At 42.7% G+C, this 26,782-nt stretch overlaps 1 protein-coding gene across 1 annotated transcript; it reads left to right on the top strand.

The window, feature by feature from the left end:
• The first annotated feature begins 12,448 nt into the window (after positions 1–12,448).
• LOC139545336 (S-adenosylmethionine synthase) lies at positions 12,449–18,412 on the top strand. The gene is made up of 8 exons (XM_071352990.1): positions 12,449–13,076; positions 13,938–14,015; positions 14,232–14,467; positions 14,576–14,719; positions 14,948–15,166; positions 15,436–15,618; positions 15,735–15,868; positions 16,490–18,412. Exons 1-8 carry the CDS (start codon positions 12,983–12,985, stop codon positions 16,590–16,592), a joined length of 1,191 nt encoding a protein of 396 aa, XP_071209091.1. The 5' UTR covers positions 12,449–12,982; the 3' UTR covers positions 16,593–18,412.
• Positions 18,413–26,782: the final 8,370 nt, after the last annotated feature.

The raw sequence follows: 26,782 nt of genomic DNA, 5'->3' as shown, positions 1-26,782 counted from the left end.
TAAAATGCTAATTATTTACTTAAAAATCATACAATGTGGTTTTGTTTTAGATTTTGTTTTAGATTCCGTCTCTCACAGTTGAAGTGTACCTATGATAAAAATTACAGACCTCTACATGCTTAGTAAGTAGGAAAACCTGCAAAATCGGCAGTGTATCAAATACTTGTTCTCCCCACTGTACTTCACAATACTAACCTATATCACAATGAAAAGGAAGCCAGTACAGAATATGCAAAACATGCATCCTGTTTGCAATAAGGCACTAAAGTAAAACTGAAAAAAATGTGGCCAAGAAATTAACTTTATGTCCTGAATACAAAGCGTTATGTTGGGGCAAATCCAACACAACATATCACTGAGTACCACACTTCATATTTTCAAGCATGGTGGTTGCTGTAACATGTTATTGATATACTTGTCCATCGGAAAGGAGTAGGGAGTTTTTTAGGATAAAAATAAACGGAATTGTAACGAACACGAGGGGAGACAGAGAGCTGGTTTCAAGCGCAGGGCGCAGCAGGTGTTTATTACAAAGGACCACAGGAGGAGGCAGGTAACTGGGTCCAGGGGCAGGCAGAAGGTCATATACAGGGGTCTAAAAGGGCAACAGTACAGGCAGGGAAAAGGCTAGTAATGTAGTCCGGGAGATCAGGCAATAGGTAGATAACAGGAAATACGATTGGCCAAATTACAGGCAGGGAATAGGCAAAAGGCATTGTTAGTGAGACAGGCAAATCCTATCATACACATGATGCATAAATCACAGGAAAAACAGCGCTCTGAAAGCCATGTGTTACAAAACAAACAATACCTCACAGTGATGGGGTGCAAAGAACTGAACTAAATAGTGTGTGATAATGACATACAGGTGATTAGAATTCAGGTGATTGGGATCTGGAGAGTGAGCTGCGTTCAGAGGATCTAGGTGTTTGAGAGTGTGGGCTGGAAAACGAGCTGTGTTCAGGGATCTACGTGTTTGAGGGTGTGAGTTGGAAGCAGACGTTACAGGAATGGAGCTAAGCATAGGCAAACTGCTAGAGGAAAACGTGGTTAAGTCTGCAACTACTGTACACCTACAAACATGTTTGTTTATTTGTCTGAATGGAGCTGTATTGACGACAAATGTTGATACCAAATATACTTTTGTAATATCTCTTTACATCTTACCTAACTGATAAGAGAATTATGTTCTCCAGGTACATAACCCAATTTAATTATATTACTCAGTCTGAAAACCAGAATTTGTAAGATCCCGGTCGAATGAAACAGACAGAGGCCCAGCTAAAGTAGTCAAAAAGGTTTATTCACGGGAACGTTCTAAAGTCAAGAATACAAAACAAATCATTTTATACTGACTTCTCACGCCCACACATACACACAAACAGACGCACACACTGTCTCACTACCCAGCCGACAGATTAGTGACCTTGTCCTTGAGACGAGAGTCCCTGCCGATCTTCCGTAAACATCTGAAACCCAACCTCTTCAAAGTATCTTAAATAATCCCACAGGACCCACCACACCACTTCCTCTGGCAAAGGTACGAAGCTGGTCTGCAGGGGTAGGGGCTACCCCGGTTCATCCTTCAGGCTTTTGGCCTTCATGTACTCTTTGGTGAACTACTCCTTGAGGATTTTCTTTTGCAGCTGATACTTCTCTATGGTTGAGATCCTCAGGCCCAGCTCATTCAGCTTGGTCTTTGTCTCTTCCACAATGCGTTACAGGTCATTATTACCTGTAACGCTTTGATGCCTTGTGCAGTCAACTAGTGTTCAGTTGTCTTCTTGGTCAGGGAATTAGACCTACTTTTACTGTTGAATTGACCTTTGGTGATGACGGATGGAGGAGTTGTTTTGTTGGTGGGTATTCTGTCTGGCTCTTGGGGAGACACCACCATGTCCAAGGCTTGGAACTCATGGAGCCTGTTTGGGTTAGTGATAGTTGAGAATTATCTGTTAATTGAATGATTAGAATATTCCGCCCTGAAACATATAATTGTATGGAATAGATTAGAATGTATAAAATCATAATCAATAAATGTGTAGTCCTAGTCAGAATTAGGGTAAGACAATATGTCTTTATGGTATTTTAAACAGACTGTCTGAGCTTGGTGCCGACCTGACTAGAGATTTGGGAGAGAACGGGGAGTACGTCTCCTAGCTTCAGTCGGAAGCTTGTTCCACTATTGGGGTGCCAGGACAGAGGAAATTGGACTCTGCAGAGTGGAAGCTGCCCTCCGGTAGGGGTGGGAGGGCCAAGAGACCAGAGATGGCAGAATGGAGTTTTCGGGTTGGGGTGTAGGGTTTGAGCATAGCCTTAAAGTAGGCAAGTACCATGGTCTTGTAGTGGATGCGAGCCTCAACTGGAAGCCAGTGGTCTGCTGGTTGTGGCTCCATATGTCATTTTCCTGCTTGGATGCAAGATGCATTAGTTTGTGAAGCTTCACGTCGGCCGAGTTGATAAAAAATGAATAACGCTATGTCAAGGAGGTCTGATTGTTTTTTCCACATGTAGAGCTTTAGAAAACTCAGAATCCTACGCAATGTACGTAAGCTAATGACAACACTATCTATATTTCCCAATGCCTCAAAGAAAAGAAAATGTATCAACTGAAGCAAACCGGCCATAATGTCAACCTGTGCATGAGAGGAAGCCAAGCGTGCAGAGTAGCCTATGCTAACTTTCAGCATAATAAAAGGCAGAGACTATTCCTCATAATAACGGGCAATAGCATAATTTCGTAATAACCACATCTTTCTCATTATAATGTGATCTTTCTTATAATAACGAGGTCTTTATCCTTATAATGTTCTTTCTCATAATAATGAGAATAGATTATTTCGTAATGAGTTATTGAATTATTTCGTAATAGTGTGATCTTATCTCCTAATAATTACAGTGGGGAGAACAAGTATTTGATACACTGCCGATTTTGCAGGTTTTCCTACTTACAAAGCATGTAGAGGTCTGTAATTTTTATCATAGGTACACTTCAACTGTGAGAGACGGAATTTAAAACAAAAATCCAGAAAATCACATTGTATGATTTTTAAGTAATTAATTCGCATTTTATTGCATGACATAAGTATTTGATCACCTACCAACCAGTAAGAATTCCGGCTCTCACAGACCTGTTAGTTTTTCTTTAAGAAGCCCTCCTGTTCTCCACTTATTACCTATAGTAACTGCACCTGTTTGAACTCGTTACCTGTATAAAAGACACCTGTCCACATACTCAATCAAACAGACTCCAACCTCTCCACAATGGCCAAGACCAGAGAGCTGTGTAAGGACATCAGGGATAAAATTGTAGACCTGCACAAGGCTGGGATGGGCTACAGGACAATAGGTAAGCAGCTTGGTGAGAAGGCAACAACTGTTGGCGCAATTATTAGAAAATGGAAGAAGTTCAAGATGACGGTCAATCACCCTCGGTCTGGGGCTCCATGCAAGATCTCACCTCGTGGGGCATCAATGATCATGAGGAAGGTGAGGGATCAGCCCAGAACTACACGGCAGGACCTGGTCAATGACCTGAAGAGAGCTGGGACCACAGTCTCAAAGAAAACCATTAGTAACACACTACGCCGTCATGGATTAAAATCCTGCAGCGCACGCAAGGTCCCCCTGCTCAAGCCAGCGCATGTCCAGGCCCGTCTGAAGTTTGCCAATGACCATCTGGATGATCCAGAGGAGGAATTGGAGAAGGTCATGTGGTCTGATGAGACAAAAATAGAGCTTTTTGGTCTAAACTCCACTCGCCGTGTTTGGAGGAAGAAGAAGGATTAGTACAACCCCAAGAACACCATCCTAACCGTGAAGCTTGGAGGTGGAAACATCATTCTTTGGGGATGCTTTTCTGCAAAGGGGACAGGACGACTGCACCGTATTGAGGGGAGGATGGATGGGGCCATGCATCGCGAGATCTTGGCCAACAACCTCCTTCCCTCAGTAAGAGCATTGAAGATAGGTCGTGGCTGGGTCTTCCAGCATGACAACGACCCGAAACACACAGCCAGGGCAACTAAGGAGTGGCTCCGTAAGAAGCATCTCAAGGTCCTGGAGTGGCCTAGCCAGTCTCCAGACCTGAACCCAATAGAAAATCTTTGGAGGGAGATGAAAGTCCGTATTGCCCAGCGACAGCCCCGAAACCTGAAGGATCTGGAGAAGGTCTGTATGGAGGAGTGGGCCAAAATCCCTGCTGCAGTGTGTGCAAACCTGGTCAAGAACTACAGGAAACGTATGATCTCTGTAATTGCAAACAAAGGTTTCTGTACCAAATATTAAGTTCTGCTTTTCTGATGTATCAAATACTTATGTCATGCAATAAAATGCAAATTAATTACTTAAAAATCATACAATGTGATTTTCTGGATTTTTGTTTTAGATTCCGTCTCTCACAGTTGAAGTGTACCTGTGATAAAAATTACAGACCTCTACATGCTTTGTAAGTAGGAAAACCTGCAAAATCGGCAGTGTATCAAATACTTGTTCTCCCCACTGTAGGTGATAAATAGTTTTCGTGAGTGGCAGCCATACTAAGTAGCCAGAGAAGAAAGAAATGTCAATTTACCAGCCATGACAGCTGTAGCCTAATCGGGTGTTTCTCATGGACAGTGTTGCCAACTATTTTTCAGCTATTGGCTCCTTGATTTGTCTCTAGATGTCGCTCGATGATGTTTTACCGTTTCTGCGACGACGTCACATCCCAATTTGCCTTGCTGCACAAAAATCTGTCTGTGAAATGTAAAAAATAAATAAATAAAAATCTGTCTGTGCGGTGTAGCTGTGACTTTGTGGCACAGACAGTTTCTCCCACTCGTTTGCGGCAGAATTGAGTGGGAAAAGTCTCTAAATCTTATCAAAATCATAGAACTCCACAAAGGCAGCCTGAAAGCAGCTGAATTTGCCACTAGACACTTAACAATAAAATTTGCTTGAGTGGTCTGAACCAATGATGTGTGTGTGTGTGTGTATGTATATATATATATATATATATATATATATATACTAGATGACCAATTGGGGGCACTATGTTGAAGCCACCTTGTCACACCCCCACCAGTTTAAAAAATATTTTTAAGCTAACGGTTCATTTATCAATAACATCATATTAATTAAAACATTCCATTCCCAGTTGGGAGACAAGCCCGCAGCCAGCTCCAAGGAATTAGTGTAAAACACAGCTGGAATACACCTTTATCTCTCAAAATTGGCCACCATTTAATTGGATATTTCAGTGATAAAAAATAAAACTGTTTTACCTGACAAGTATGTGTGGTTTAGGTTAATTTTCCATCAATTTTGGGCTCTGTTCTGTCAAGCGGCAGAAGGGTGCATTTGCCCACGTGTGTATCGTGCTAGCTAGCCATAAACAATATTTGTCAGCTAGAAACTTTATAAATAAACATTGGTAAGTTATGTACTTTTTTCTTCTCTCCAACCAACATACCTTAGTGAGCTAATATTATACCCCTTTCAACATTGATTTTAAAACGGTTTAATCACGATTGCTGTTGGAAAGCAATTTAAACAGACATTGATGGACCACATCAAATGGGCTAGATAGCTAGCTAATATACACTGCTCAAAAAAATAAAGGGAACACTTAAACAACACAATGTAACTCCAAGTCAATCACACTTCTGTGAAATCAAACTGTCCACTTAGGAAGCAACACTGATTGACAATAAATTTCACATGCTGTTGTGCAAATGGAATAGACAACAGGTGGAAATTATAGGCAATTAGCAAGACACCCCCAATAAAGGAGTGGTTCTGCAGGTGGCGACCACAGACCACTTCTCAGTTCCTATGCTTCCTGGCTGATGTTTTGGTCACTTTTGAATGCTGGCGGTGCTTTCACTCTAGTGGTAGCATGAGACGGAGTCTACAACCCACACAAGTGGCTCAGGTAGTGCAGCTCATCCAGGATGGCACATCAATGCGAGCTGTGGCAAGAAGGTTTGCTGTGTCTGTCAGTGTAGTGTCCAGAGCATGGAGGCGCTACCAGGAGACAGGCCAGTACATCAGGAGACGTGGAGGAGGCCGTAGGAGGGCAACAACCCAGCAGCAGGACCGCTACCTCCGCCTTTGTGCAAAGAGGAGCACTGCCAGAGCCCTGCAAAATGACCTCCAGCAGGCCACAAATGTGCATGTGTCTGCTCAAACGGTCAGAAACAGACTCCATGAGGGTGGTATGAGGGTTCCGACGTCCACAGGTGGGGGTTGTGCTTACAGCCCAACACCGTGCAGGAAGTTTGGCATTTGCCAGAGAACACCAAGATTGGCAAATTTGCCACTGGCGCCCTGTGCTCTTCACAGATGAAAGCAGGTTCACACTGAGCACATGTGACAGTCTGGAGACGCAGTGGAGAACGTTCTGCTGCCTGCAACATCCTCCAGCATGACCGGTTTGGCGGTGGGTCAGTCATGGTGTGGGGTGGCATTTCTTTGGGGGGCCGCACAGCCCTACATGGGCTCGCCAGAGGTAGCCTGACTGCCATTAGGTACCGAGATGAGATTCTCAGACCCCTTGTGAGACCATATGCTGGTGTGGTTGGCCCTGGGTTCCTCCTAATGCAAGACAATGCTAGACCTCATGTGTCAGCAGTTCCTGCAAGAGGAAGGCATTGATGCTATGGACTGGCCCGCCCGTTCCCCAGACCTGAATCCAATTGAGCACATCTGGGACATCATGTCTCGCTCCATCCACCAACGCCACGTTGCACCACAGACTGTCCAGGAGTTGGCGGATGCTTTAGTCCAGGTCTGGGAGGAGATGCCTCAGGAGACCATCCGCCACCTCATCAGGAGCATGCCCAGGCGTTGTAGGGAGGTCATACAGGCACGTGGAGGCCACACACACTACTGAGCCTCATTTTGACTTGTTTTAAGGACATTACATCAAAGTTGGATCAGCCTGTAGTGTGGTTTTCCACTTTAATTTTGAGTGTGACTCCAAATCCAGACCTCCATGGGTTGATAAATTTGATTTCCATTGATAATTTTTGTGTGATTTTGTTGTCAGCACATTCAACTATGTAAAGAAAAAAGTATTTAATAAGAATATTTAATTCATTCAGATCTAGGATGTGTTATTTTAGTGTTCCCTTTATTTTTTTGAGCAGTGTAGTTCACGTCAATTTGGCTAGCTAGCGTTCAGTGGATAAACTATCTAGCTATCTCTAAATATTATTTGATTTGCTTGCCAGCTATGCCTAGTGATGACAGTAACTTAGTAAGACAGACAACTTTACCAGGCTGAGTTTAGACTCAAAATAAGGTACTTGCCAATGTAAAGCTCTTTTCAAAAGCCTTCTCTGATGAAGCAAGCTAAATGACACAAATTGTTTGCTAAGCTACATGCCGAATGGATAGGCCTAGGCTACCCTCACGTAGCCTATCTAAAATGTTTACTGATCATAAAAAGCATGCAGTTACTTTCTGAATAACTATGATATAGAGCTAAATGTGCACAATTGTTTTGCATGGAATAATCGGAAATTAGTTGTTCTGATGAGCTCTTCAAGAGGTGATCATATTACAATCAAATAATTTTTGCATTAATTTGACAATCCCTTGAGGACAGCACGCAGTTGTCAATGGTTTTAGCGGAGGCAAATAGAATGCTCATCACCTTATTGTGACGCTTTATTGATAACGACCTATACAAATGCATTTATCAATGTCTACTTTCATTTTTGCCACATTTAATCTATTACAGATACCTTAATGTATACTTTTTAATTATATTACGTGAGCGAAACATTTTTTTTAAATGTACAAATGTTTTCCTTAGAGTATCATTTTTAGAGATTACTAATGTTACTGTCCCCCACTACAACAAGAAAAATAATTAAATACATGTAACTCAATTTATTCCTATGGAGGACTGCGCCTAATGGGGAGTGTCAATATGGCTGACCAGTGGCTTCAAAGCCTCTCAATGGCCAATACATAGAATTAGTAATCCAGGGTTTAAATACATCATTGGTTTGGACATTTACTAAATATAGAGAGACAATTTATTTGTACATCGTTACAACACTGTATATATACATAATATGACATTTGTAATGTCTTTATTCTTTTGGAACGTCTGTTTTTTTCCTAATGTTTACTGTTCATTTTCATTGTTTATTTCACTTTTGTATATTATCTACCTCAACTGCTTTGGCAATGTTAACATGTTTCTCATGCCAATAAAGCCCCTTGAATTTAATTTAATTGACAAAGTCGCTACATTGCCAACACTGCTCACGACACGTCGTCATACTGTAACGCATGCGCACATCGCGATACTCGAGTAGGACTGCCAACTCCCTGATGCAATACTGGCGAAGTGTTGGGCGATTTGGTTGAGTGACACCAAACCAGGACTTTCCATTGCGCGACATGGCACTACATGGTTTGGTTTGTATTGGAATATATATATTTTAAAAACGGATTAAGACATTATTCCAAGATTATTTTCTTATCGGATACAATAAGAAAATATCTAAATGGGACGGACACTGGTTGAGTAACTGTTATGGGCTTCATTGATAAGAATCTCCTCTGTATGAAGCGAGCCATAAATGAATGGGATTGGTGACACCAGATGTGATTGTTACCTATCCACTCCACGTAGCCTACATGCATACAGTAAAGGAATGATGATAATAGAACACGATATTACATAACGAGGCTATGAGCACAACTCCCATACCTAATAGTGTTATGCTTGACTCCTCTGTGCAACCTGGACTCAGGGGTAGACTAGTCATAATATAATTAGAGGATAACGTTTTTGTTATTTTTCTCAGCTGTGTGTAGGGGGAATGCCAGCTCTCTGTTCTCCCTGATGCAACACCGGGCTGGTGTTGAGGCAGAGGGGAACGTGGCAGTGCTATTGTGTCTCAGCCACAGACCAGACACAATCGCTCTCAAAAAATGCATTGTCATTCTGACTGGGGCAGCTGATATGAAGCAGGATGTTTGGATTTACACATGGCTTGATAATAATAGGATCGCAGTTGACTCATTGTCCCTCTGCTCCTATTATATGACAACGAGTGAATGAGAAAAGTATCAAACTAAAGATGAGTTTGCAGATTCCTTTCAGATTTAATATGCCATGCTTGTAACTAAACAATTTTTTTGCAGATCACTTTTGCTGGCACAGATTCTGTTTGGTTTTCACTCGCACTGTACTTCACTCGCACTATACTTTTTGCTCCTAAATTGGGATGATTAACTCATTTCTGGCATGGTAGATGTTTATCTCTGTATTGCATGGCATTGAATGAGGGAGGGGTACCACTTTTGCTGTTGACTTCTAGTCACTAAAATACACTGAGTGTACAAAACATTAGGAACACCTTCCTAATATTGAGTTGCACCCCCCTTTGCCCTCAGAACAGCCTCAATTCGTTGGGGCATGGACTCTACATTTTAGTGCCCCCTCCCCTTGAAGGTGGAGAGAAATATATATTTTAATGTTATTGTTTTGCAGTTCTACACCTTTTGCCATGGGGCGGAAATAATAATTTGCAATTTTATTTCAGATTTTGTGCAAATATACTCATTTTGCCATGGGACAGATAGACACATGCAGTTTTAATTTTCTGCAATTCATACAATTTTGTCACGGGGTGGAGAGTTTTAAAGCTACTTTCCTGCAATTCTACACATTTTGACACGTTAATGATATCTGAGTGAGTGACTAACAAAATCAATGGGGGCCCGCTGGAGGTCAGGGCCCCTTGCATGTGCCTGGTTGGTATTCGGCCATGATTGCTACAACTTTAGATAGCTGGCTTGGCTAGACTAATTTACCAATCTAAAAATTGTTAGCTGACGTGGCTAATTGAGTGACTGTCGGTGACTGACATAACAGAAATTGCAGATGCACAACCAAATTTAGAAAATGCACCTTATGTATTCTACTATTCCAACGCTCAACCGTAAATTGGAACCCCGACTGAGTCCCCCCCCCCCCAAAATGCAATAAATGTTGCAGTTTTAAAGCAAGTTTTTTTTTTTAATCGACTGCTTATGCCTGGAGCCGGCCCTGTGCCCATTCGTCCTCTGAATGGCACACCTACACCTGTTTCAATTGTTTCTAGGCTTAAAAAGCCGTCTATTAACCTGTCTCCTCCACTTCATATACACTGATTGAAGTAGCTTTAACAGGTGACATCAATAAGGGATCATAGCTTTCACCTGGTCAGTCTGTCATGGAAGGACAGGTGTTCCTAATGTGTTGTACACAATTTATATCTCAATATTGTGCTAAGCAGTCTAATTTGTATTTCTTGTAATCCTCTCTCTTAGCGTCCTTACATTGAACCTCAACACCCTTGCTGCACAACCCTGGCCCTGTAAAGGGTGCTGTAACCCTTCATTATCAGTAACAATGAGGAAATAATCCCACTGTTAATCCCATATTTTGAGAAAGAACAGAATGGAACATGTTGCAGGCTGAATGAAGGCCCCTCTTGATGCAAGACTAGAGGCAAGCCCAGGGCCATATTGAACCCTTGTATTAGATAAATAACTTTGTGGGTGTCATTATGTAGGTCAAGCAGTAATGCCAAACACACACCATACATGCACACACTCATTCTTGACCTAGTTGACCATAACATGGTTAGCTCATGCATCCAGCTATCCCGTGCCAGATTGGCCTTTACTTTAGTATGTATTGCTGAACTGTTGTGCATTTGATGCTGCAGATCTACAGTGCCTTGCTGTGGCCAGACCATCTGTGGTACAAATGCTTTTTACTTGGTAATGGAGCCCTTTTCAACACATCCATGCCATCATGTTCCTAGGTATTGGAAGGAGTAGAAAGTACAGCTGGAAAGCTATACTGTACATGCAGACAGATTTCACGTGGCCCAACAATCAATACTAGTGACAATGAATCCACCAGTGAATGAAAGCTGTGCTGGGTTGAGTTGAGTAGAATGTCTAAAGTTATGTATTTTTCTTCTCTCTCTTGTTATGTCACTGATCTGACATAAACATGAGTGGAGGTCCATTTAGAGTGCACCAAGTGCCCCCACTTTCTGATAATAACACATGACATACAATATCTACCAGAAAATAAAGTGCAACTTAACATTTAAAAAAAATCTTTAATGGAATATGAATTCAAGATTAAGTGGACTGAAATAGGTGTCGATGCTTATTTTGGGGTGCCGGTACTCATTATATTTTAGAGCCAATATTCTATAAGAGGTTACAGAACACACAGTAGCAAGCAGTAGCACATTTGAGGTGCACACCGGTTCAACCTCTGCTTATAAAGACATAAAACAGCCATCCAAAATGTGATTTACAGTTCTACCAACCATTGCAATGATTAGGGACATACATGTCCAGGAGCAACCTGATAAACCTGAAAATAAGTTTATGACAAAGTAAAATGGACGATACTGCGTAGGCTGAGCGTGTTATCACTTGCATAACTGAATTCCGGGTTTCACAAAAAGCCCCCTTTTCACCATTCCCCTTCAGGCTAGATTGATCAGATCTATATTGTATGCCTCTCTGTTTTGTAACTTAATCAAAAGCTCTGGCTTTGAACATTGGATACCTTTTTGAGTGCAGATAACATTAACAATGTTTGTACATTGACTGATTTGCCGTGCCCATAAAACAGTTTGGTTTCAAAAAGTACTGAGAGGATGCACATTTCATAGCTGGACCTTGATCACCTGTTTGACCAAACTGTTTCTAAATTCGAAAGATTAGATGCCAAATAGAAAGTCATAAATCTGCAGTTTACAGTGTTCAAAGAAAAACTAAATGTGAAATGATAAAAATCCCCATCATTGCTTAATGCAAATGTACTGTGCACATTTTATATTTAACTAGGCTAGTCAGTTAAGAACAAATTATTATTTACAATGACGGCATACACCGGTCAAACCCGGACGATGTTGGGCCAATTGTGCACCGCCCTATGGGACTCACAATCACGGCCGGTTGTGATATAACCTGGATTCGAACCAGGGAGTCTGTAGTGACCCCTCTAGCACTGAGATGCAGTGCCTTAGACCGCTGCGCCACTCGGGAGCCCAAAACATCAAAATCATACATACTCTTACAGAATTTTGTAAATTATATACAACATTATAGCCTACAAAACAACTATTTTCCTTTACAGTTTTTTTTATTTTTATACCCCCTGCCCCTGAACATTTCTCTTGGTGACTGGTTATTCAGCTTGTAAACTATAGACAGCTATAGGCTGTACTGAAGACTGTTGACATATTTTGCCATTAATTTATCGATGTGAAACTGCACATTCACCATTTATTCCACCAATACAGGCAATTTATGTAGCTACAGGAAAACTCGCTAGCAATATTGTGGCCTAATTAATGTAGTTTCCCTAAATTGGTGAAGCAATTCACCAAAACGTGCATATATGAATAAACGACGGCTGATGCAATCGATTACACGAGAAGTAGGATGAGGAACCACGATACCCAAAACCTTTGCTGTCAGTAGAGCCACCTGGTCAATGGTGGTTTTGTCTCGAAGGGATGCAGCTTTTGTCAAAATTGACTTTCCGTAGCAGGTTTAGAATAACTTACGCAACAGCTTAGGATAATTAATGTAGAAGGTTTGGAGGAATAGGTTAAGGTTAGGGTTAGCTAGAATGCACCAAAACAACTGTTGACGTCAATTCGACAAAAGCAATATACAATCTAGACATAGGTGACAATGGTTGGTTCCACCCCCACGTGTAATACTGTTTCGTCAAACGCTCCCTACACTGTAGGCTGGGCAATTGAACGAGTCAAAATTCGCCCAAGCCAGTGACGTTTCTGAATTTGTGAATAAATACTCGAGCGCCACGAACGAAAGATCGTGAATGCATGACATGAACTGACTGAGGAGAATTCGCAGGAGGACACGATAAATTAATTAATAAAAGCCACAATATACGGCATTTATTTTATCTGCCAAACGAAGAACGCTAACAATGATGAACGGACAGATGAACGGTTTTCATAACTCCCTTATTGACGAGGACTGCTTCTTATTCACCTCGGAGTCGGTAGGAGAAGGACACCCTGGTAAGAACTAACTAGCTACAAATACACCCTATAATAAAAACGTATGCCTTTGCTGTGTACCTATTTATTTAGATATGGGTAACAAACGTTGGCTAGCTAGCACACATGCAAGTCGGTGGTGCTTAGTTTAGCTTGCTAGTTAACATACTTAGCTAACTACCTGCAGATCAAACCATATTACATAAAAGCCGCATGTGAGGCCCAACTGCATGCTTCTTGGTTTATTAGCCAGCTAACGTTAGCTACTTTGCTGAACGTTAACATGGCCTCTATTGGACAATAATATCCGTCCTAGGGATTGAGTCGCTTAAAAAAAACATATGTTCTCGAGTCGTCATAAGTATGCCTAATTCAAGAACGCTTTTGCCCGGACCGAGCCATAATATATTTCGAAGATTCGGACTAGTTTGCGCACATGCTCTCGGGGAACGCGATCTATACTAGCGTTTGTTGCTACGTAAGGACATATACAGAGATTGTATTAATTGTTACACCCATGTCTCGACGGGTCATAGTTTAGCTTTAGACGTCCAAACAAAATACGTTTTTATTTACACGTGAACCCACGGAAATGGTGGCGGGTTTATCCCCATTGAACGGCTGCGAGTACAAGGTGTTCCCCGTTTCAGCCTCTCCCACCATCGCCATAATCCTGAGATATGGTACCGCATGTGTATAACTGCAGTCAGTAGACCACTGCGTAGCCTGTCATAAAATCGCGCCAAACAGAAGAGCACTACAATAATTCCCATCAGTGTCATGCCAGACGATTTACATGTTCTGTTCAATCAACCAACGTTGTACAAATGTCTGTAGGCTTGTGAACTAGTGCCAACTCTAGTCTTCCCTTTTTATATATAGATAAGATTTGCGACCAGATCAGTGATGCAGTGCTTGACGCCCATCTCAAACAGGATCCTGATGCCAAAGTTGCTTGTGGTAAGAAAAATAACCTCTGTATGATGCAACTTCTAGCTGCCCTGGAGTCAGCTGTGACCACATAAATGAAGCAGCTCATTAAACTCTTGATGCATCTTGTTAATGTGTAGTAGGTCTATATTATGGCAACATTCCCCTGAGTTTTTTTCCAGATGAGTATTGATGTGTCCTCTGAAAGGATGTGGTTATGTACTCTTCCCCTTCCACCTTTCTCAGAGACTGTTGCTAAGACTGGGATGATCCTGCTGGCAGGTGAGGTGACATCGCGTGCTACAGTGGACTATCAGAAGGTTGTTCGCGACACCATCCGCCACATCGGATACGATGACTCCTCCAAAGGTTTTGACTATAAGACCTGCAACGTGCTGGTGGCCCTAGAGCAGCAATCTCCAGACATCGCCCAGGGTGTTCACATCGACCGCAATGAGGAGGACATAGGGGCAGGGGACCAGGTAAGTGTTGGGATGCAGAGGACTGCTGCAGTGTTAGCTGTACATTTATCTGACTGCTATATGTGCAGCTTTCCTTTCTGATGTAACAGTTCTGTGTTCTATCCTCAGGGCCTGATGTTTGGATATGCTACTGATGAGACTGAGGAGTGCATGCCCCTCACTATTATGCTCGCTCACAAGCTCAATGCTAAAATGGCTGAACTGCGTCGCAATGGCACCCTGCCCTGGCTCCGGCCTGACTCCAAGACCCAGGTAAGCTGCCAGTGTGTAATTGATAGGTGATTTACATTAGGTTAATTTGAGGAAGTGCTTGTAAAGCTAGTTTGTCCTAGCTTATTTATCACGCATCAGATAAGTGAATAAGAAAAGTAATATTGCACTCTTTCCAACCTAGTTTGTGGCCAGCAGTATCTCCAGCATTGAACTAGTTTTAATCCATGCCTGCTGTTGTACCACCCTACTGACGTTCTCTCTGTGTAGGTGACAGTTCAGTACCGCCAGGACCGTGGCACAATGCTGCCAGTGCGTGTCCACACCATCGTGGTCTCTGTGCAGCATGATGAGGACATCTGCCTGGATGAGATGCGTGATGCTCTGAAGGAGAAGGTCGTCAAGGCTGTGGTGCCCTGCATTTACCTGGATGATGACACCATCTATCACATGCAGCCCAGTGGACGCTTTGTCATCGGAGGCCCACAGGTGAGACTAAGGGGTGGAGGTAGGACTGGGCATCTAGGACCTGGAACTCTGAGCTTGGGGGGGGGGGATAAAGTAACTTTGATGGATGAGCTTGTTTAACTGATATATTTTATTTTTTACTACTGTTAGAAATATAGTACCAGTAATAACTTTTGACACCTACTCATTCAAGGGTTTTTCTTTATTTTTGCAATTTGTAGAATAACTTTTGACTGGTACTGTATGTCTTGGTAAGAGTGATCATGAACTATTCATCCTTTCCCTTGCAGGGTGATGCTGGCCTGACGGGCCGTAAGATCATTGTTGACACTTATGGAGGCTGGGGAGCCCATGGTGGAGGAGCCTTCTCAGGGAAGGACTACACTAAGGTGGACCGCTCTGCTGCCTACGCTGCCCGCTGGGTGGCCAAGTCTCTGGTTAAGGCAGAGCTGTGCAAGAGGGTCCTGGTCCAGGTGAGGGCAGGGTGATATTGATACACCTCATGCACAGAAATCATAGGCGCGAAGGGGTGCCACAAAATCAAACCTAAAGTCTGCTGTATGTTTCTTCATCATCTATGCTACATCAGGTTGCTTATGCCATCGGAGTGGCACACCCCCTCTCAATCTCCATTTTCCACTATGGCACATCCCAGAAGAGTGAGAGGGAGCTGCTGGACATCGTCAAGAAGAACTTTGACCTTCGTCCTGGTGTCATTGTCAGGTAAAGTATATGCCTCTATCTGAATCTCCCTCATGTTACTCACGCTTCCTGTCTTTCTGTTCTGCCTAAACATCACAGCCAGTGTTCAGAGATGGTTCTAAGCCTTTACTGTATGATTACTGTCATACTGCTTTCTGTTTGGCTCTGTCAATCAGGGCTTGTGATCAGTTTGCCGAATCTGATATTCTACCCCTTTCGCACCCAACCGGTCTTGCTTTCAATGCCAGTACAGTGTGTAATGTTAAAGCTTGGCGCATTGGGGTCTCTTCTGCTAGATGGCATGTTTAATTACCCAGCATGACTAAAGGTTTCCTGCTCATCCAATTGGAAGGTCATAGGGTTCTCAGAGCTTGTTAAAGTTCAATGCCATTTATAAATGAGATCAGTGTGCTTTCCATCTCCAAGCTGCAGTCCCTACACTGCTCAAGGATGAGTTGATTGTCAGGGTAAGTGTCAACGCTTCACTCACCCTTCTTTACAAGCTGGCCTAATGAACCCTTCTGATCATGGTTTTCTTGCTGTGGCTCGACACTCCCTATTGGCTGGTTTGAGTGTTATAACTGTTGCTCTGAGGTAATTTCCTGTGACAGGCCTCTAAAATGAATTGATTGTGTATTCCAGGGAGCTGGAGCTGAAGAAGCCAATGTATCAGAGGACTGCTGCCTATGGCCACTTTGGCCGGGAATCCTTCCCATGGGAGGTGCCCAAAAAGCTAAAATACTAAACCTGTCAAGCTTTTTCCCCCAGGCCTGTTGGTGTATACTACAGAGAAGCCTGCATGGTCTTGGGGTGAAAGGCCCTTTAAACCCCCCTTCCCTCTTAATGGCATATTAAAACCTGATCTACCCCTCCACCTTCCCTCAAAATGCACCCCAACCCCCCCTTTCTAACTCCGCTCTGTTATCTGTACTGTCTTTTTGCTGTTAGTAGTATAAGCTCTAACGTTCTCAAATATTTCAGGAAAGTAATGTTAAGTGAATAAAAGGGTGTTAGCTAGCTACCTGAATCACTGAAATGTGCTTCATTGTCCCCTTTGAGGAGGTCCTGAAGTACCCTGGTCTTCTACTGATGTCCCTCACACTACAACTCCTAGCCCCTGCCCAGCCTTAACCAAACTGCAGTATTTACAGTTTCTTAGTATCTGGGCTTAGCTGTACTTATACTTGATTAGTTTGGGAATAGTTTGTTACTGTTAAGTCTAATGACTTACCAAGGCTACACTTTTATGTTAATTTACTGGTGCTATGGATGTAAGGGACACCGCTCGAAGCAAACCGTTTAGGGAAACAGTATTGACTGGGGATCCCCATTAGCTACTCTTCCTGTGGTCCAAACAGTAATGCCCCCAATCTTTCCTTTTAGTGTAGACTTTTTTTTTTGTCTGGTTTTGTGACCCCCTAATCCTTCTCCCTCACCGTTTCAAGCTTTAACTTCAATTATCCTTTTGGAGGATATAAAAAGGGCACGGTTTTAAGGGTCAGTGGTTGCTGTTTTTCAAAAATGCTATGCATTGCATGCTGAGTAACAAACACATTTTTATTGTCAAGTTCTTGAATAAGCGGAGTAAAGTCTCAGATACCCCTGCAGATGTCTGTGCTGTTTTCTGACGTAATACAGAAAAGTCAGAAGCTGCTATGTCACTGCGACTGTCTGTAGGTGTGTTTTGATTTTATACTTGATCATTTAAAATATTCTCATTGGATTGTCCTAATGTTGAAGTTTAAATTTTAAACAATTCTTTCAAAAGGTAGTTTTAATTTCCTTCTGTTTTTTATTTTCATTTTATATAAAATGTTTTAAGGTCAAGGCCCTCCTTCCTTGTGTATTGGTGGCAGTTGTAGCTACAAAGAAACCACAATTTTTATCCTGAAGGAGAGCTGTCTTTGCCACAATGCATAGTTCTTACTACTGGCAAACAATATAAAATAAACCTTTTAATATTTATTTGTTCTCTGAAACTTGCCATGGCTTCAGAAGGCAGCTTAAAGGTTTTAATCACATTTTGACTTGACTGAATGCCATAACTAAGTTCACATTTTTCAGTGTTTCTCTCGTGGTTCCAAAGTGTCATACAGAAAAGCTTTGGTCTGCTTCCACAGGGAACTGTCACTGGCTGATGTGATGAATGTTGCTATTTTGACCACAGATTATTTTGGGTGTGATTGTATTAACCATACAAGTCTACTATTTGCCTAACTCCCCCACCTTATCCTTACATGAAGAGATGGCAAAGTTTGGCTGGTGTTGTACAGAGAAACCAGCCTTGTTTACAAGCTGTCTCTTGTATGGATGGGGTTTCCCTTGGAGCTTTGGTTTTGTTTCCTGTTACCACTCGAAGACTAGTCTGCTGGCTACTGTGAGTAAGAGTGCCTTTTCTATTTCCTCCCCAATCCCTGTATTGAACCCATTCTTCCCTCCTGTTCTCTATCAGCATGCATCTGACATCCTGAGGAACATGTAGCTTCTCTCAATTCTGTCTTCAGAGGTTGGCTACTGATTCCTCATGTCAAAGATCTGAAATAAATGGCTACTTTCCTTCATGAAGCATGTTTCTGGTGTCTCATTCCTTGTCTTTTAAAATATTTTTTTACTGTATTTGAAAAGGTAATTTGCTTTAATTGTCTGTCTAGCTAGGTCTTTGTGCACAATTGTTTGACCAGTGCTACCACTAAAAGTCATAAGTAACTAATGGTGTCATTAGTTGGGTCAATCGTGGGTGGTGAACATAAATAATAGTGTTGGAGTAATATAAAGTAACACATTGTAATTTCTGGGTATTTAAGCCATGGGGAACATTGGCTGTTCTATAACTGATAATGCAGCACAGAGCTGTTTACCTGAAATGCCATCTGGACACTACTGCTTTTTTATGTAATGGTAGTATCTTGCCTTAAGGTGATCCCACCCAAGTCCTTGACAGTTTTATGGTGGCTGTGCAAGAGCATTTCCCCCAATAGTGACTTGTTAGGATGACTATTTAGTCAAGACAAATATGATGAGATATTACACATCCTGTATAGTGTACCAGCTTAACTTTCTCAACACTTGCCTGTGGGTAGTGGACACTGTTGGTGATTTATGTACTTAACTTAAAATATGACCCACCCAATGCTTTTCTCCTTGAGTATCTTTCATACTTACAAATTGATTAATCCAGGATCAAGTTGAAGGGCAAACAATTGTCAGGATAAGAGCTTCTCTTGCGATCTTTACTGTTAACCAATCACCTCACAGAATGTGCATACACCTCCTTGGACCACTGACGGAAATAATTACGTCGTGCAGGGTGTACAGTAAGGTTACCAAGACAATGACTTGTTTTACCTACAGGTGTGTAGCAACTGAATGTAAAAATGTGCATAACGTAAATTGAATTGTCCTAAAACATTTTTAATTAGTGTAATGCCCATCGGTTTGTGTGTCAAGAACTGCAACGCTGCTGGGTTTTTCACGCTCAACAGTTTCATGTGTATCAAGAATGGGTCACCACCCAAAGAACATCCAGCCAACTTGACACAAGTGGGAAGAATTGAAGTCAACATGGGCTGCATCCCTGTGTAAAGCTTTTGATACCTTGAGTCCATGCATGCCCTGACGAATTGAGGCTGTTGTGAGGGCAAAAGGGGGTGCAACTCAATATTAGGAAGGTGCTCCTAATGTTTGGTATACTCAGTTTAAGAAATTAATATGATCCAAGAAATACAATGACAAAGCTGTAAAATGTTTTCCTGAATATAATCCTATTTAGTGGATACCGTTGGTGTTTGAGGGTTTCAGTGTGAAATATCCTTAATATTTTGACACTTATTTTACTGAGTTTATTTTTCAATGCGTAGGTGTCAAATTGCTGGCAGTTGTGAAAAACGTATGCACTTCCGTTCTGACAGTGGAGACATGTCAACCCCCCCCTCAGGTGGAACCATTCCAGCCAATGAGAGGGCAGATAGTGTGTGTGAACAACAGGCACAACTCTGATATAAAAATGAGGGGTGTTCTATAGCAAAGTTATTTCACATTCATCGACCTCATGAATATGCATAGCCCATCTTGAATTTCAACGGGGACAACTCCAATAAAGTGTTCTCAGTTGCGGGGATATCATGTGCATCATACTTACTGTATATCAGTACATAACAACCTAAGCATTATGAAACCTCCAGGGGACCATGAAACAATGTCCCATGAACATCCTAAAATGTTCTCGGGAACTAGAATGTCTTAACATCCCTGGGACAAACCAGGAACTAGACAACCTCCAGGGAACCATGACACAATGTCCTAACCACTTTAGGTGACTGTTTTGGGGAAGTCAAAGACTTTTTGTTTTCAGGGTTATCTATAAAAAAACATTGCATTAAGATTTTAGTAGTTTGCTAAAAGATTTGATGCACAAAACACACACACACACACTCATTTACACAGACAGACTCAATAACTGACAGCCTCACTGACTGACTGGGGTTGTGGGTGTTTATTGGGGGGTTGTGTAATTTGAAAGTCTTGATATTGCTGAAGTCAGGTTTAGAGCTATGATTTAGGAATGGGGTTTGGTGTATAGTCCGCTACTAGTGAAGCATGATACTTGATATGCATGAAAATAAAGTGAATATAAAATTATTGGTTAAAGCTCTTACACTATTCATAGATTTATTACATTATGCGCAAAAACGTAAATTTTTGTTACATTATTGGCAATTTACTTTATCAGCATTTATTACATTAAATGCATTATCAAATTAGCAGCTATTACATTATTGGCATTTTATTACATTATCAGTTGCTACAAAAGGTACAAATTGTAAATCCCTGCATTACATTAAACTTGTTAGAGGCACTCAGTAAAGGTTGAGAGTTTATTGAGGTCTGAAGACAGCACTGTCCTTTGAGGATACAAAGATACCGTGTCTTACGAGGTGGTCTTTCATTATTTATTTATTTATTTATTTTTTTTTTCACCTTTATTTAACCAGGTAGGCTAGTTGAGAACAAGTTCTCATTTGCAACTGCGACCTGGCCAAGATAAAGCATAGCAGTGTGAACAGACAACAGAGTTACACATGGAGTAAACAATAAACAAGTCAATAACATGGTAGAAAAAAAAGAGAATCTATATACAATGTGTGCAAAAGGCATGAGGAGGTAGGCAATAAATCGAATAATTACAATTTAGCAGATTAACACTGGAGTGATAAATCATCAGATGATCATGTGCAAGTAGAGATACTGGTGTGCAAAAGAGCAGAAAAGTAAATAAATAAAAGCAATATGGGGGGTGAGGTAGGTAAATATACCGATGGACTATGTACAGCTGCAGCGATCGATTAGCTGCTCGGATAGCAGATGTTTAAAGTTGTTGAGGGAGATAAGTCTCCAACTTCAGAGATTTTTGCAATTCGTTCCAGTCGCAGGCAGCAGAGAACTGGAAGGAAAGGCATCCAAATGAGGTTTTGGCTTTAGGGATGATCAGTGAGATACACCTGCTGGAGCGCGTGCTACGGGTGGGTGTAGCCATCGTGACCAGTGAACTGAGATAAGGCGGCACTTTACCTAGCATAGCTTTGTAGATGACCTGGAGCCAGTGGGTCTGACGACGAACATGTAGCGAGGGCTAGCCGACTAGGGCATACAGGTCGCAGTGGTGGGTCGTATAAGGTGCTTTAGTAACAAAACGGATGGCACTGTGATAAACTGCATCCAGTTTGCTGAGTAGAGTATTGGAAGCTATTTTGTAGATGACATCGCCGAAGTCGAGGATCGGTAGGATAGTCAGTTTTACTAGGGTAAGTTTGGCGGTGTGAGTGAAGGAGGCTTTGTTGCGAAATAGAAAGCCGACTCTAGATTTGATTTTGGATTGGAGATGTTTGATATGAGTCTGGAAGGAGAGTTTGCAGTCTAGCCAGACACCTAGGTACATATAGATGTCCACATTCTAGGTCGGAACCGTCCAGGGTGGTGATGCTAGTCGGGCGTGCGGGTGCAGGCAGCGAACGGTTGAAAAGCATGCATTTGGTTTTACTAGCGTTTAAGAGCAGTTGGAGGCCACGGAAGGAGTGTTGTATGGCATTGAAGCTCGTTTGGAGGTTAGATAGCACAATGTCCAAGGAAGGGCCAGAAGTATACAGAATGGTGTCGTCTGCGTAGAGGTGGATCAGGGAATCGCCCGCAGCAAGAGCAACATCATTGATATATACAGAGAAAAGAGTCGGCCCGAGAATTGAACCCTGAGGTACCCCCATAGAGACTGCCAGAGGACCGGACAGCATGCCCTCCGATTTGACACACTAAGCTCTGTCTGCAAAGTAGTTGGTGAACCAGGCAAGGCAGTCATTAGAAAAACCGAGGCTACTGAGTCTGCCGATAAGAATACGGTGATTGACTGAGTCGAAAGCCTTGGCCAGGTCGAAAGCCTTGGCCAGGTCGAAAGCCTTGGCCAGGTCGATGAAGACGGCTTCACAGTACTGTTTTTATCGATGGCGGTTATGATATCGTTTAGTACCTTGAGCGTGGCTGAGGTGCACCCGTGACCGGCTCGGAAACCGGATTGCACAGCGGAGAAGGTACGGTGGGATTCGGCTTTCGAAGACCTTAGATAGGCAGGGCAGGATGGATATAGGTCTGTAACAGTTTGGGTCCAGGGTGTCTCCCCCTTTGAAGAGGGGGATGACCGCGGCAGCTTTCCAATCCTTGGGGATCTCAGATGATACGAAGGAGAGGTTGAACAGGCTGGTAATAGGGGGTGCGACAATGGCGGCGGACAGTTTCAGAAATAGGGGGTCCAGATTGTCAAGCCCAGCTGAACATCTGCTATCTGGATTTGGGTAAAGGAGAAGCTGGGGAGGCTTGGGCGAGTAGCAGCGGGGGAGGCGGGGCTGTTGGCCAAGGTTGGAGTCGCCAGGAGGAAGGCATGGCCAGCCGTTGAGAAATGCTTGTTGAAGTTTTCGATTATCACGGATTTATCGGTGGTGACCGTGTTACCTAGCCTCAGTGCAGTGGGCAGCTGGGAGGAGGTGCTCTTGTTCTCCATGGACTTTACATTATCCCAGAACTTTTTTGAGTTAGAGCTACAGGATGCAAATTTCTGCTTGAAAAAGCTGGCCTTTGCTTTCCTGACTGACTGCGTGTATTGGTTCCTGACTTCCCTGAACAGTTGCATATCGCGGGGGCTCTTCGATGCTATTGCAGTTCGCCACAGGATGTTTTTGTGCTGGTCGAGGGCAGTCAGGTCTGGAGTGAACCAAGGGCTATATCTGTTCTTAGTTCTGCATTTTTTGAACGGAGCATGCTTGTCTAATATGGTGAGGAAGTAACTTTTAAAGAATGACCAGGCATCCTCAACTGACGGGATGAGGTCAATATCCTTCCAGGGTACCCGGGCCAGGTCGATTAGAAAGGCCTGCTCGCAGGGAGCGTTTGACAGTGATGAGGGGTGGTCGTTTGACCGCGGACCCGTAGCGGATACAGGCAATGAGGCAGTGATCGCTGAGATCTTGATTGAAGACAGCAGAGGTGTATTTGGAGGGCAAGTTGGTCAGGATAATGTCCATTAGGATGCCCATGTTTACAGATTTAGGGTTGTACCTGGTGGGTTCCTTGATGATTTGTGTGAGATTGAGGGCATCTAGCTTAGATTGTAGGACTGCCGGGGTGTTAAGCATATCCCAGTTTAGGTCACCTAACAGAACAAACTCTGAAGCTAGATGGGGAGCGATCAATTCACAGATGGTGTCCAGGGCACAGCTGGGAGCTGAGGGGGGTCGGTAGCAGGCGGCAACAGTGAGAGACTTATTTCTGGAGAGATTAATTTTTTAAATTAGAAGTTCGAACTGTTTGGGCATAGACCTGGAAAGTATGACAGAACTTTGCAGGCTATCTCTGCAGTAGATTGCAACTCCTCCCCCTTTGGCAGTTCTATCTTGACGGAAAGTGTTATAGTTGGGTATGGAAATCTCAGAATTTTTGGTGGCCTTCCTAAGCCAGGATTCAGACACGGCAAGGACATCAGGGTTGGCAGAGTGTGCTAAAGCGGTGAGTAAGACAAACTTAGGGAGGAGGCTTCTGATGTTGACATGCATGAGGCCAAGGCTTTTTCGATCACAGAAGTCAACAAATGAGGGTGCCTGGGGACATGCAGGGCGTGGGTTTACCTCCACATCACCCGAGGAACAGAGGAGTAGTAGGATGAGGGTGCGGCTAAAGGCTATCAAAACTGGTCGCCTAGAGCGTTGGGGACAAGGAATAAAAGGAGCAGATTTATGGGCGTGGTAGAATAGATTCTGGGCATAATGTGCAGACAGGGGTATGGTGGGGCACGGGTACAGCGGAGGCAAGCCCAGGCACTGGGTGATAAGAGAGGTTGTATCTCTGGACATGCTGGTCTCAATGGGTGAGGTCACCGCATGTGTGGGAGGTGGTACAAAGGAGGTATCAGAGGTACGGAGAGTGGAACTACGGGGTCCATTGCAAACCAAAACAATGATAACTAGCCTGAACAACAGTATACAAGGCATATTGATATTTGAGAGAGACATACAGTAAGGCATAAAGTGATTGCAGGTCTTGATTGGGAGAGCTAGCTAAAACAACAGGTGAGATAACAGCAGCTAGTCAGCTAACACAGCAACAGCAGGTAAAAATGGCGACAACTAGGCAGAGAGAGTGTAAATGTAAAATATACTGTCTTAGCCCAGTATTATTTCACTTCCTGATTTAGAAATAAACCCCCACCTTTCTCCATACGGATTGTTCTATCTGTAATTCTTAGAGTAATCTGCTTCCCAAAAAGTACAACTGCTTCGTTCTGTAGTATTCAGAGCATGATCGGTAATATAAACACTTTCTCAGGCAGACCATTTACATCAGCAGTCAAATCCTGTTCAGTTTGTAACTCAGAATCCAAATAAAAGCTGTAACTAGCTGTTCTAAATGAGTAATCTTTTGCGGTGGCTCCCTTCTAATATGGTCATCGGTGGTCATCGGCCGCTCTGGTACATTGTGACACATTTGATTGGCTGCCTTTTTGATCTAATTAATAGATTTCATAGTCTGCTCAACCCAGAGTCTGCGCCATCTCGAAGGGGATTGGGGATCAACGTTGTGCTATGTTAGCCTGGGCACCATTCTGTTTGTCTGTTCTGGCTTATCGCCATCTTGGCAAGGCAACAAAACAGCATTGTTGAACAATTGAGTAGCCTATAGACCAGGGGTCTCCAACCCTATTCCTGGAGAGCTACCCTCCTGTAAGTTTTCGCTCTAACCCGAGTTGTAAATAACATGGTTCAGTTTATCAACCACCTAATTATTAGAAACAGTTGTGCTAGATGAAGGTTGTAGTGAAAACCTACAGGGCGTAATCTCTCCAGGAACAGGTTTGGAGAGCCCTGCTAGAGTGGTATGTACAGCTTGTACATTAATTTATCAAACTTAGTTTGTTTTGTGTCATGGTCTTGTGCCGACCAACCAGTGCTCCCGCACATTGGCTAACCGGGCTATCTGCATCATGTCCCACCCACCACCCGACAACCCCTCCTTTACGCTACTGCTACTCTCTGTTCATCATATATGCATAGTCACTTTAACCATATCTACATGTACATACTACCTCAATCAGCCTGACTAACCAGTGTCTGTATGTAGCCTCACTACTTTTATAGCCTGTCTTTTTACTGTTGTTTTATTTCTTTACCTATTCTTCACCTAATACCTTTTTTGTACTATTGGTTAGAGCCTGTAAGTAAGCCTGTTGTATTCGGCGCACGTGACACATTTATTTATTTTGATTTGAATGCAAGGGAAGCCAACGAGCATTTGGCCTCCCTTGAAAAGTATAAAATAATAGCTAAACAGCATTGAGCTAAAGTGAGTGAGCTCAACTGTGAATGGTCCTGGTTTGGATTTGGCGTCACTCCTATCAAATCGCATCGAGAGCATGTCATTGACAGAAACAACTTGAATCGTTGCATCTCGTTGCGTTGTTGTCCTCCGGTTGCTAGCTAGCTAGCTAAAATTGTCCCTTTCCTAAATTAGCCATGGATGGAGATAGGGATTTGGACTTGTGGTTATACTTAATTCTCCGTACTGGCCAATGATTATAACGGTGATTCTGATCCAACCATTAATTCATACATTGTGCCCCTGACCTAAGAGGATGGAAGTTCAATATGTAGCTAGATGTAGAAGGCTAATGTTAACTAGCTAACATTGCCCATGAAAGGAAGTTAGGCTAGCTAGCAAGCATTTTAGCCAGGTAGCATAAGACAACAAAAAATAAAAGTGTGTACTCTATGACGGAGTGACAGACCGTTTCGTTTACATGAAAGAGAAGAGGATTGCATTGGCATTTCCCCAGAAGTAGGATGAGTCAACATGTTTTTTCTACTTGCACAAACGTGCACACAGAAATCAGAACCATGGACAGCCACATCATATTTAGCTTACGTTGATTGGACTAAATTGTTTTTGGTATCTTTTAGTTGTCACTATTAGACTTAGCATAGGTGATTTGATGTTGAAATGGTGCTGGAATAGTGGTGGCAGCTCCTCCTGTTTTCTTTGCGACTTGCGGTAACTCTCTGTGGTTGTAAATCAATAGTTGTTTAGTGGTCGGAAAACATTAACTTGATGGACCATGCTGTAGTGTTTTGTCACATGCAATATGCTTTGTGGACTTCACCGGACAGAGTTATAATTTATTTTGCCACTGTCTTCTCATTGTCTCGGCCTTTAGGCCTATATATCTCACAGTCGCCAGGCATATGAACTAACAGGTTATAGAGCAAACAATGCAATTATCACAACACATAGGTTGTAATATGGCTTTTCTGACTTCCCCAGTGATTTTACCCAGGCAACGTTACTGAATATACGAAAGGGGTGTTTAATGTGGTTGTCTCGTGTGTGTGTTTGGACATGGCAAGC

Source organism: Salvelinus alpinus, chromosome 19 (genome assembly GCF_045679555.1).
Source record: "Salvelinus alpinus chromosome 19, SLU_Salpinus.1, whole genome shotgun sequence".
In the NCBI taxonomy this organism is placed as follows: Eukaryota; Metazoa; Chordata; class Actinopteri; order Salmoniformes; family Salmonidae; genus Salvelinus; species Salvelinus alpinus.
This window is presented reverse-complemented; position numbering and strand designations above follow the sequence as displayed.

Coding starts and splice junctions, on each gene's coding strand:
- LOC139545336 (XM_071352990.1), top strand. CDS start 12,983: ATGATGAACGGACAGATGAACGGTTTTCATAACTCCCTTATTGACGAG. Junction 15,167..15,435: donor TTGTCATCGGAGGCCCACAG/GTGAGACTAAGG, acceptor TTTCCCTTGCAG/GGTGATGCTGGCCTGACGGG. Junction 15,619..15,734: donor GCAAGAGGGTCCTGGTCCAG/GTGAGGGCAGGG, acceptor ATGCTACATCAG/GTTGCTTATGCCATCGGAGT.